This window comes from Portunus trituberculatus, chromosome 14, assembly GCF_017591435.1.
Source record: "Portunus trituberculatus isolate SZX2019 chromosome 14, ASM1759143v1, whole genome shotgun sequence".
Taxonomy (NCBI): Eukaryota; Metazoa; Arthropoda; class Malacostraca; order Decapoda; family Portunidae; genus Portunus; species Portunus trituberculatus.
Window position 1 is genome coordinate 17,972,217 of NC_059268.1, and position 11,967 is coordinate 17,984,183.

General features: G+C 44.0%; 1 protein-coding gene across 1 annotated transcript in view; it reads left to right on the forward strand.

Annotated features, from left to right (window-relative positions):
- LOC123503561 (adenylate cyclase type 3-like) overlaps window positions 1-11,967 on the forward strand; it is a 211,272-nt gene that overhangs the window by 91,339 nt on the left and 107,966 nt on the right. Inside the window, exon 3 of the mRNA XM_045253430.1 lies at window positions 10,713-10,862. Coding sequence (XP_045109365.1) covers window positions 10,713-10,862 — 150 coding nt within the window. The remainder of the gene's footprint in view (window positions 1-10,712; window positions 10,863-11,967) is intronic.

Genomic DNA, 11,967 nt, shown 5'->3' on the forward strand with positions numbered 1-11,967 from the left:
ATGACAGGAAGAAAAGTGTCCATGGGAAGTATGTCAAAGTTTTAGACCATTGAATAACGGAGTATGCTTCCCCTCCTCCTGCGGCCTCGCTGCACAAGGCTTTCTTTTCTCTCGTCCCTATTCTGTCCAACTCTCAAGCGCAATAGTTAACCAGTACTCTCAATCATTCATACCTTTCTCTGGTAAACTCTGGAACTCCCTCCCTGCGTCTGTATTTCCGTCTGTATTTACGACTTGACTTCTTTTAAGAGGGAGGTATCAAGACATTTTTCTTCAATTTTGGCTAACTCTTTACCTTTCTTTTAGGGAACCAGCACTCAAGTGGCCCTTTTCTTTTAATATTTTGTTGCCCTTGGCTGGTTTCTCTCCTGCATAAAAAAAAGAGGCAATGTTATGTTATGGTTAGGTTATGGTTATTTTATGGTTAGGTTCTGGTTACGTTATGTTATGGTTATGTTATGTTATGGTTAGGTTATGTTATGGTTATGTAATCCTGTGTTAAGTTTGCTAGTCTCATTTTAGCAGTGGCCTTCTTTTCCAGACACTTGTTTTTCGTTTTATGTGAACTGACGGCTCGGAAGAGAGAGAGAGAGAGAGAGAGAGAGAGAGAGAGAGAGAGAGAGAGAGAGAGAGAGAGAGAGAGAGAGAGAGATTCCCTATGATCCCAAAAAGTAAACAGAACCCAACTGAATTTTTGTGGGACTAGTTCAATACACTGTCTGAAATTTATCATGCACGAGCCTTTTACTCTGAAACAATACTCGTGTACAGCACCATCAAGGAGAGAGAGAGAGAGAGAGAGAGAGAGAGAGAGAGAGAGAGAGAGAGAGAGAGAGAGAGAGAGAGAGAGAGAGAGAGAGAGAGAGAGAGAGAGAGAGAGAGAGAGAGAAAAATCGCAGTAGAATATTCATGTCGTACTGTAAAGGATGAAGGTAATGGATGTATTCATGTGTGGATTATTTGTTCATTTGAGGTGAAAGGGCGGGCGTGTCTCTCTCTCTCTCTCTCTCTCTCTCTCTCTCTCTCTCTCTCTCTCTCTCTCTCTCTCTCTCTCTTAGTCCTTGGTCACAGTCATGCACGGCCAGGTGAGGCTAAAGGGGTAATAGAGAGAGAGAGAGAGAGAGAGAGAGAGAGAGAGAGAGAGAGTGCTTGTACATTTTATGGGAGTGGTGGTGGTGGTGGTGGTAGTGGTGGTAGTGTGTGTTGGTGGTGGTGGTGGTGGTGGTGGCGGTGGTGTACGTTGGTGGTGGTGGCGATGGCGGCGGCAGGTCTCCTCGACTCATCAACCTTTAAGTCCCTGGGCGGTGCAGTACCTGTCTTATAAAGCCTCATTACCTTCCCTTCAGACCCAATTTACTTACCCTTCCCCTCCACTTCATCTCTCCTCTCTCCTTATCTTACTTCCTCTTATACCTTCCCTTCCTATTTTTCTTTACGTTTTTTTTCTTTCATCCCCTTCCTTTTTTCTCCTCCCTTCCCTTCTCTTCCCTTCTCACCGTATGTTTAATCACTTGAATTTTTATGACTGAATTTTTTTGTGTTGATCAGAGAGGGAGAGGGAGAGAAAAACACGTTTTCAATAATAAACATACAAAGACCTAAATTTTATGAAGAACTTCTCTCCGGTAGAGCATAAAATTTGCACTCCCTTTTGTCTTACAGCTCAGTGAAAGACGCAACGATGTTCCTCTTTTAACCTTCCCCACTCGGCGCTTTTCAAGGAAGCAGAGACGGTGTGGGAGGCGTCTATATATGCTGTGTTCTATGTATTCTACTTTATTATTCATGTATCGTGGCAGTGCAGTAAATTCTCCCTGGTTAGTGTTCTTTTCCAGTGTTTTTTTTGTATATGTATTGAAATTTATTTATATTTTTCTATCTGCTGATCATTTTGAACTGAAATGCCACATGTCGAGGAAACTGCGGGGCAACATCCGTGTGGGTGTTGCAGAGTTAAAACCGAACTACAGACGCCGCCGCGGTGGTGTGCCCGAGAGAGAGAGAGAGAGAGAGAGAGAGAGAGAGAGAGAGAGAGAGAGAGAGAGAGAGAGAGAGAGAGAGAGAGAGAGAGAGACAGAGACAGAAAGACAGACAGACAGACAGAGAGAGAGAGAAAGGTAGACAGAATCACAGAAACAATATTGGACTGTTGTATGTGTAGAGATCCCGCGGTGAAGAGAGAAAGGGATTGATTCAGTGTTACAATCAACGAATCTTACGCAAGGACACTCGTAGATTACAGATATAGCGTTTCAATTTAGGTAGCGAGTGGCTGGGTGCCTTGAGAGACGCCCAGGTGACTCGTGGTAATAGATTTAGTTCCCAGACCCTGCCGCTCCTTCTTTCACCTGACATCTTGATCACAACGTTAATTATATGTCCGTCAGCTTGAGTTTCCGTCATTACGTTTCAGGAGGAGCGTTAAAGCTTGTACACACCGTCTGAAATTTATCGCTACACCTTCACTACGATACAAACTCAAGGAAGAATACATTGATAGGCTGATAACTCTTAATCTTCTAGGGAACTGGCAATCAAGTGAGCCTTTTCTTTTTATTTTTTTTTTGTTGCCCTTGGCCAGCTTTCCCTATTCCATAAAAAAAAGGCTGGTTATGTTGGTATCTCTCTCTGTTTTTGGTGCATTGAACGAGACTCGTAAATTAACCAGTAGGATTTGCGCTGCCACACCAATGCCGTACTGAGACACGCTTGCCAACCCTACCGAGACTACCGGTATTGTTGTTTCATTGTGACTCGCCGGGCCTCACTGTAGCGATACTTTCTGTAATGTGTGTACGAGGAGCTAAACCAGATGACTTTCTTTTATCCTTTGACCTTAATACAGCGAGAAGTTGAAGTTTTTTTTCTTTTTTTTATTAGGTTTCTATTAATCTTCGTCGTTAATAGAACCTGTCTAACTTTTTTTTCTGTGTTGCTGCGAGAGTTCTCCATGTACTCACGAGTTCTGACACTGACAAGAGCACGCTGACGTTTGATCAAATATTCTTTAAGTAAATACTTGATGACTCCATTACAGTCAGAAAGATCCAGCCTGGTGTGGGATGTAAGGATTGTAGCTGGTGATGGTGGAGGTGAAGGGTTAAGTCCTCTTTATCTCCATTTCTCCTCCTCTTCGTCATCATCGTCACAGTCAACCCCTTTGCTTTCATCGCTGGTTAAAGGCCTCCCTCTGATCCTCTCTTCTGATCTTCCTTGGCTTCCCGTCTATTACAGGGCAGGCCATATCATCAAAATTTCCTATTTCATCTCTTCCATCTAATTTTCCCTCTGGCCTGCTTTCACTTTGCCATTCTTGGGTTGCCATTCAGCCTCTCCACTTGTCCGCTTAATATTTGTCTTGTCCATGTCGTGATTTTGTTTTAAATCTTGGTCAAGGGTCTTCAATGCCATTCTAGTTCCTAGTGCATCACCACAGCAGAATGTGAACCACTTCTTGAGTCTTCGCCAGCACGAGCTTGGCCTTGGGTTCTTCTTTAGTATAAATTATGCTCAAGGAATTGATTATCGTCATTGGCTTCGTGGAGCACGCTGCGGAAAGAGCCAGACTACCGGTGTCCGTGTGTTTAATTGTGAGGTTCACCACTGCTTGAATTTCTCTTTTCACAGGATAGGTAAGGAGGATCTGGGACGCTGCTGCTGCGTGTTTCCAGACGTGTCATGGCGCCAGCGTTTCTGAATAGATTTGTTCAGTTGGCGTTTTACATCTGTACACATTACGGACTGCTTTTCAGAATCAATGCTTTTGTTTTCTCTTCGAGCGAATGTGTGAACGTGCTGTCACAGTAAACAATCCCTCAGATGGTCAGCATCCGGCGTAATGTTGAACGAAAAGATCAATGTAAAGTTCACTAAGATCCATGTCAGAATAGGAAAGGTCCTCTAGAGACGCGATATGGAGCGCTGTGGGCCTCGTCACTTAGCGGACGTTTTATTCATAGCTTGTCGCGCTATATAATTTAGGGGCGCATCGCTCAACAACACTCGAAGGGGGGAAGGGGATGTTTCTCGTTTTCCGCCAGACGGGCAAAGCAGCGCCGTCCGATGACTTCGCCCTCTTCAACTTGTTAAATATGAATGACTTGCCCCGAGCGGCGTGAAATGTCAAGAGATGAAACATTGTTCTTCGAGCATAACCTCGTTTTGAGCAGAGAACTGTGATCTCTAGGGTACATAGACAGCGCCCACCGCACTGTACGCTTCTCAAACAATTTTAGCTTGAAGAAGGAATAATGATATCAGTCGTAGGTACACAGCGCCGGGAAGATTAGATTGCACAACTTTCCCGGGTTTCCTCTTGTTTCCTTTTGGTGGCAACATTGTGAGTTTTTTCTTCTTTTTTTTTTATCATTTCCGTGGCCTTAGCCAGTCTCTCTGATATGTACCCTATACAGCCGTCTCTGTTCTACGTTCGTTAAGCACCAACCTGTCTTGAGAGAAGGACGGTAAGCACATTGTGGCGTTGGCAGACAACTCCACCACAGACGGCAGTGACTTACGAGGCAACACAATATAGGAACATAAAAGCATGAAACTTTCCCCATTCTTTCCTAGCAGAAGTTGTCAGCAGGCGGGCGGGCGGGGGAAAAAGGCTGAGGGTTGAGAAAAAAGGAAAAAAGAAGATTCAGTGCTGGAGGGAACAAGAAACAACCGTACACAAAAAGAAACGAACGGACTCAGTTGATGAATAATGCATCCGTGCTACGTGAAGAGAAACGACCCGTGAAAAGTCAGGCATTCCACCTGTCACGAAGAGGACGCCTTTACCACCACCACCACCACCACCACCACCACCACCACCAGCTCGTGGGACATTTATACAGAAACGATGCACGAGAGGAGATTAATGTTCCCCTGTGAGTGTTGAAATAGATGTTTCTGCCAAGCCAAGGATAATTTTGTGGCCTCTCAGAAAAGACTTTTCAGAAAAATGAGGGAAAACAAATCGTGAAGCTGCGGGAAGGTGCGCGCCAGGGTCCTCTCAGCGCTCCACCTACTCAGCGCTTCATTAAAGTATGCATATCAGGATTTGCATATATGCCGACAACTCTGCGTTCTCTCTCTCTCTCTCTCTCTCTCTCTCTCTCTCTCTCTCTCTCTCTCTCTCTCTCTCTCTCTCTCTCTCTCTCTCTCTCTCTCTCTCTCTCTCTCTCTCTCTCTCTCTCTCTCTCTCTTCATCATTATTAAAAAAACATTTTCATGATTAATGAGTTTGGTGAGGCGTATTATTAAAACTCAGCTGTGTTTATTTTTCATCTCGAGTCTGTGTGTGTGTGTGTCTGTCTGTGTGTTTATTTGTCTTCGTCTCTGTTTTTGTCTGAGTGTGTCTCTTCTTGCGTCTATGTTTCTATTTTGTTATATTTGAACTCAGTGTCAATCTCTTCTCTCCGTTTTTCTTTTACTCTTGTGTCTTTTTGTCTGTTTATTTATTAATCCCTTTCTTTCAGTCTTATAACCCACGAAACAGCGGCATATGGGTCTATAGTGCTGAGGAAACTAGAAATAGAAGCCGCCAGCCACTCCTCTCAAGCGTCACTTATTTACATGGTTTTATTACTGCCTTCACGGTATTTAATCCTTGTTTGTCTGTCTCTCTAGGAATCTTCAAAACACTCGAATGTGTCTGTTATTTCTTCTATGTGATTCTACCCTTACTATCAAGTGATTCGATACCCTTATGTCTGGCTCACCATCTCGGCGCTAATTAATCATGTATACTGTATCCTGGTCTCTCTGAACGAACCGTAACGCGCAATACTTCCATTGGCTATCCCTTTATTCAATATTAATCCGATCCTTGTTAGTTATTCCTTCTCGTATATATTGGGAAAGTTGGCTGATATTTCGGATTCTTTGCGGCATTGATTACTTTTCTCTCTCTCTCTCTCTCTCTCTCTCTCTCTCTCTCTCTCTCTCTCTCTCTCTCTCTCTCTCTCTCTCTCTCTCTCTCTCTCTCTCTCTCTCTCTCTCTCTCTCTCTCTCTCTGTGTGTGTGTGTGTGTGTGTGTGTGTGTGTGTGTGTGTGTGTGTGTGTGTGTGTGCGTGTGTGTGTTGTTAGGCGTGATCTTAGCGTGTCTCGAAAGCCGTGTCCTTCCTCGCCGCACGTGAGGGCATGTAGCACTCCATCATCATCCTCTGTTCTCCCGGGGCTTTCATACGGGGCCACCAACACTCGAGAGGCAGCTTCAGGACCCCCTTAGTCCTCGCCGCTAATGGGTACGCACGCTGACATGTAGTATAGAATAGTAACGTGATGTGCCGCCTTTTATCACCGCTTCTTATTCAGTTTTGACATCTCATCTAAGAACTGGGTTTTCAGAGGCTCGGTGTCTTAACTCGGCTACTTTTGATTGATTTTAGTGGAGGTAACTGGAGTTTTCAAGGGTGTTTTTAGTGTTTCAGTGAAGGTTCGGAAGTAGTTGTATTCTGTCAAAGAGAAAATTTCACAAAGACTCAATCCCTTTAGTACCATGACGCATTTTTCATACTCATTCTGCTTACTATCAGGTGATTCTACACAGCTTCAGAAACTTATGTGAGAATTAAAATAGTAAAGACTCTTGCCATTAATCTTCTAACCTCCATAGACCCTTCCTAGTGTAAATAAAATGGTCCAATTATACCCAAAACTGATGGTAAAAATATGTCCCAGTACTGAAGTGGTTAACTTATCATCGTAACCTTTGGAAATAATCATTGCAGGAGGATGAAGTGATTAAGAAGACAAAGCTTACATTTATTTCAGCTGGATGTAGAAGAAATAGTCATATTCGAGAGTGTTTTTCAAGATTCCTGCGATAGAGATAGACAAACAAGGATTAAATGTCGTGGAAGCAGAAATAAACAATCATCACTGCAACCTTCTGAAAAATATTCCTAAAGGTAAAACAAATAATATAAAAGCCAATTGCAAGAAAAAAAAGGAAAACCAACGTAGAAACACAGAACATAATATTTGACTGGAAGAATGTACGTAGATAGGAAATAATCAGTAACATTGTAAGAGGAAAAATAGTGTGCTGGGAAGAATAAAAGATTAACAAGTGAAAACACAGAACATACTTAAAAGAAACGCCATGATGTACTAATATTAGACTACATGTGTGAGTTCTCTTTAAGCTTTATGGGAAGGTGAAGTGTAAGTTTAGAGTACTAACGGACACGAGTGACGGCAAAAGGAGTGACTGAGTAGTGTGAACCAGTAGTAGTATTTTGGGTTACAAATGCCGTTTGATTTTACTGAAATGGAGCGAAAGGTGTCAATATGTCAATAGCAGAGAGAGAGAGAGAGAGAGAGAGAGAGAATCATAAAAACGAGTGCGGCTTTTTACTGCCTTTATTCACTACTATAATTATAAAGTCCATCCGTTCACTTCTTCCCAGAGAGTCGATCTTGTTTTATCCCTTGTGTCCTTGTGAAAGACGGGGGGAGGAGGAGGAGGAGGAGGAGGAGGAGGAGGAGGAGGAGGAGGAGGAGGAGGAGGAGAGGCCATGAATTTAAAGAAGCGTGACGAAAGAGAGCGATATGGTGACTTCAGAGTGATGGCTGATTATCGACACACACACACACACACACACACACACACACACACACACACACACACACACACACACACACACACACACACACACACTGCACTGTCATCACGCTCTCACTCTCTCATTCTGTCATATTTTGCTTTTGTCAGTGGAACATTCTCTCTCTCTCTCTCTCTCTCTCTCTCTCTCTCTCTCTCTCTCTCTCTCTCTCTCTCTCTCTCTCTCTCTCTCTCTCTCTCTCTTAATCTAAACTCAGGCAAGGGAGGCTGCTTGTGGGTGATTGGTAGAAGACTTACCTGTACATCTAACCGCTTACCTGGAGAGAGAGAGAGAGAGAGAGAGAGAGAGAGAGAGAAATTGTGTTAAATATGTGATAAAGACCTAATGGAGAAATTGCTGTTTTTAATAATACATTTCATTAAATTGAATATTAGTGAAATCGTGTGTATACTCAAATAAGCTGAAATTAGAGAGAGAGAGAGAGAGAGAGAGAGAGAGAGAGAGAGAGAGAGAGAGAGAGAGAGAGAGAGAGAGACTAATGGTGGTCGCCGTGCAGATATAGTTTTGATTGATAGTGTTATTGGTGGGTGTGTGGGAAGTGATGTGAGGCAAAGAAATTAATATTGGTGGTGAGGGTTTGGTTAGGAGAGAGAGAGAGAGAGAGAGGGAGAGGGAGAGGAGGGAACGAGTGATCATGATAACTAAGGCATTACTCATAGTGGTCTGGATTACAATTCCCTCCTGATGTGAGAGGAAGAGGAAGGAGAAGAGGAAGGCGAGTGGTAAAAAAATAATATGACTTGATTGAAAGTAATATGGTAGATAAGGAAAAGCTTTTTTTATTTACTATGATTTACTTTCGATTATCTTTTTTTGTAAGTTTAGCAGTCCTTTGTTCTTCCTTTTTGTTCTTTTTTTTGTGTGTTATAGTGTTATTTTTTCATATTCCTTTGTTTTCCTGTATTTTTTTCCTGTTCTTTCCCTTTTATTCTTGCATCTCACCTGTTCTCAATTTTCTTCCATTGTGCTCGTCTTGTATTACTCCTGCTCTTCTCTTTTTTCCTCCTCTGCATTCTTATATTTCTCTTCTTTTATGTGACATCCCCATTCTTCCCTTCGTTCTTGCGTCGTATTCCTGTGGTGTATCTCCGCTCCGTGTGTGCCCCTTGAGTATGTAGATGGCGTTGTTGTCCTATACAGTGTTTCATCTTATTGGCGGCCCCGGAGACCTTCCTTCACTTGTGGCAGCTGATGTGGTGGTGGTGATAGTGGTGAGGGTGGGAGGGAAGAGAGAAGGGATTTAGGGGTTGTCTGCCTGAGTTTCCCCTAAAGAAAATACTCGGTGTTCGTTTTATAGTTTACTAGAGAAGGAAGGAAATGTGGCAGTAAAAGGATATGCTTAGGGGAAAGAGTGTGTTTTAGATCGAGTGCTGTGTATCTTGGTCTTTCCAGCTCATAATTCTTTCAAGAGGTGGGAAGACGGGAGAGAATACACACACACACACACACACACACACACACACACACACACACACACACACACACACACACACACACACACACACACACACACACACACACACTTTAGGGTAATTTCTCACGCCACCTTCAGAGCAGCAATCTCTAGAGTATGAAGTGCCGGCGGGAGTATTGATAGAATCTGTGAGTGTTCGTGACCCTGATCCCGAGTTTCAAGGCCACGCTTCACCTCCATCACTTTGTTCTTCTGACAAAGGTTGCAACGCGTCACTGTGTTAAGAGCGCACCAATTTCTCTTGCTTTGTCCGAATTCGCTTAGATGAAACTTACGAGGAAAATGTTTTGAGGTGTTTTTTTTTGCTACACGTAAGAAAAATTATAAATAGATAAATAAATAAGAACTTGACTAGATTAAAAAAAAAAAAGGCTTTGTAAATCGTTTTTTTTTTCCAATATATTCCATCTCACGTTCTGATATTTCACTTTCAGCATATTCCCTCACCCTAACCTGACCTTACTTAACATAACTGAATTGACTATAAGGGGAAAGGTCGTGGGTGGAATGTTCTTGTCGAAATTTACTGGGATGGAATTTCGAGTATGTGGGTGAAGAGGCGGGCATTGACTTGTTCTGGGGCCGCACCGAGGGCTGGGAGGCGTGGTGTTGGTGTTGTTACGGTGCGTGTGTAGCGTCCACTGTGCGCGACACCAAATGGATTTACATGGATTTATTTGTTATTTCAGCCTTACAGTCCTGGTGAAAGGGATAGGATGGACCTGCCTGTTGTACATCATTTTTTTGCCGGCACGGAGGGAAAAATATATAAGAGAATTGTTTTCGAATTTCATCAAGTCTTGTTTGATGTACATTTACTTTTTCATCCTTGTCTCAATATACTTGTCAAGGACGAGTGGCTGTGTAGTGGAGTGTGGCGCTGGTGGAGGAGCCGAGGCAATGGTGGAGGCTGCATCAAGGGCGCCTCGTCTCTAAACTTGTACCTGTGAACACTTTTATGACCACTGGTACTGTCAGGGCGCGAGAAAGAACACCTCTATTATCTTTTAAACTGGAATTATGGATATCTTTTGACTGTTACACACACACACACACACACACACACACACACACACACACACACACACACACACACACACACACACACACACACACACACACACACACACACACACACACACACACACACACACACACACACACACACATGGTAAGCCCCGCAGTAGTGCCGCTGACGGGAGACTGACATGACCTGACACCTCTTAAAGCCATCCAATGAACCCATTCTCCCTGAGGGCTCGCTGCAATACCAGCTGCCTTTGTTTACCGGGCTGTGATGACGCGCGGAAAGTTAGTTATTGTTTCGCATGCTTTCCTCGTGTGTTTTGAGGCTGTGGCCCGTATTCTGACACGCTCTACCTTCCCACCGCGACTTTTTTTTCAACGGCTACAGATGAATAGCCGTCTTTTTAGTTTTTCATCTGTAAATGATCTAGAAATCCCTTCAATCTGTCACTAGCACCATAAAAACACCTTTAGAATACTGTGTCTTTAACTATAGCCAATCGAAAGTAGCGGAAGTGCGCCGCTGAAGTGTGACGATAGCCATTGAATGCTTTGATGCTGTAGCTTGACGGTGGGTCTTCTCGCTCTCCCTGCAGGTGTGTGCCAGCCTGGTGCTGCTGTCCGCAGCCACGCTGCTCGGCCTCATGTCCTACTTCTTCGCTGACAAGAAACATCGCCGCGCCTTCCTGGAGACGCGACAATCCCTGGAGGTGAAGATGGTCATCGAGGAGCAGTCCAAGGAGCAGGTCAGTATTTCTTCACTTCACCGTAGAAAGGGGATGCTGTGTTAATTTGATTTCCAGAGAGAGAGAGAGAGAGAGAGAGAGTGTGTGTGTGTGTTTCTGTGTGTTATTTCACTACATTTTTTAGTCATTAATCTATTCGTATGCAGAGTTTGGTGCTTGAGTTTGCGAGGACTGAAAGGCCAAGCCGGATTTTGTTTGCACAAGCCTCGCTAAAAACTCAGACAAATATATGAACATCGCAATTATTTTTTGTGTTGCCAGTGTAACCTGAATAGTTTACGTAGTATCGAGGCGTCGGGTGGGTAGGGAGGAGGGAGAGGGATTGCTACGCCACCTGCAGCAGCTCGTGGGCGGCGCTCCATAATGCAGTAAGTCAGGTGGGCAGGCGGTGGTGCTCTCTGCTTTCATAAAGGTCAGAGTTAGTGCAGGAGGATATGTCCTCCCGCTGACCTCCATCGCTGGCTCGGCAAGGCAGCAGGAAGGCCTTGTGTTGGGCGTGAAGGGTAGTGCTGAGTGGTGCTGAGTGGTTCGCGGCACCATCACTCATTACAACTCACTCACACCAGCACTCTTTTCTTTCACTGTTGGATATACTTAGCGTTCTGATATTAGATCTTCATTGCATATCCCACCCACGTCATTGTTGTTCTGTTTGAAACTCGGGGTTTATTTTGCTTTTCTTTCTTTCTCCCTTCTTCATCTACATTCACATCACACCGTCTATTAAAAGGCTGCAAGTCAGGGTAAAGTCTTAAAAAAATAGAGGAAAAAGCAACATTTTAGACCAGAAAGGTCTGCAGTCTCTGGCCAGGCCCGTACACGTATGAACAAGAGGTCTCTTCTCAGAACCCTTGTTTTTGTCTCTATTCAGCTCTGTTGCTGCTACGCTCCCTCAACGAAAACACTGACTTTTTGCACCTTTTTTCTGCGGGGAGAGGAGGAAAGGCCTTAGACGTGCCTGGAGCTGCAGACACGCTGAGGGAAGCTTTAACGCTAGGAAAGGGATTCTTGCGACAAATCCCCAGGAGGATAAGCAAGGAGCCCATGACTGGAGGCCGCTGGGGACTAGTCGCTTGTCGCCTGGGAATGGAGGACACCTGCTTGC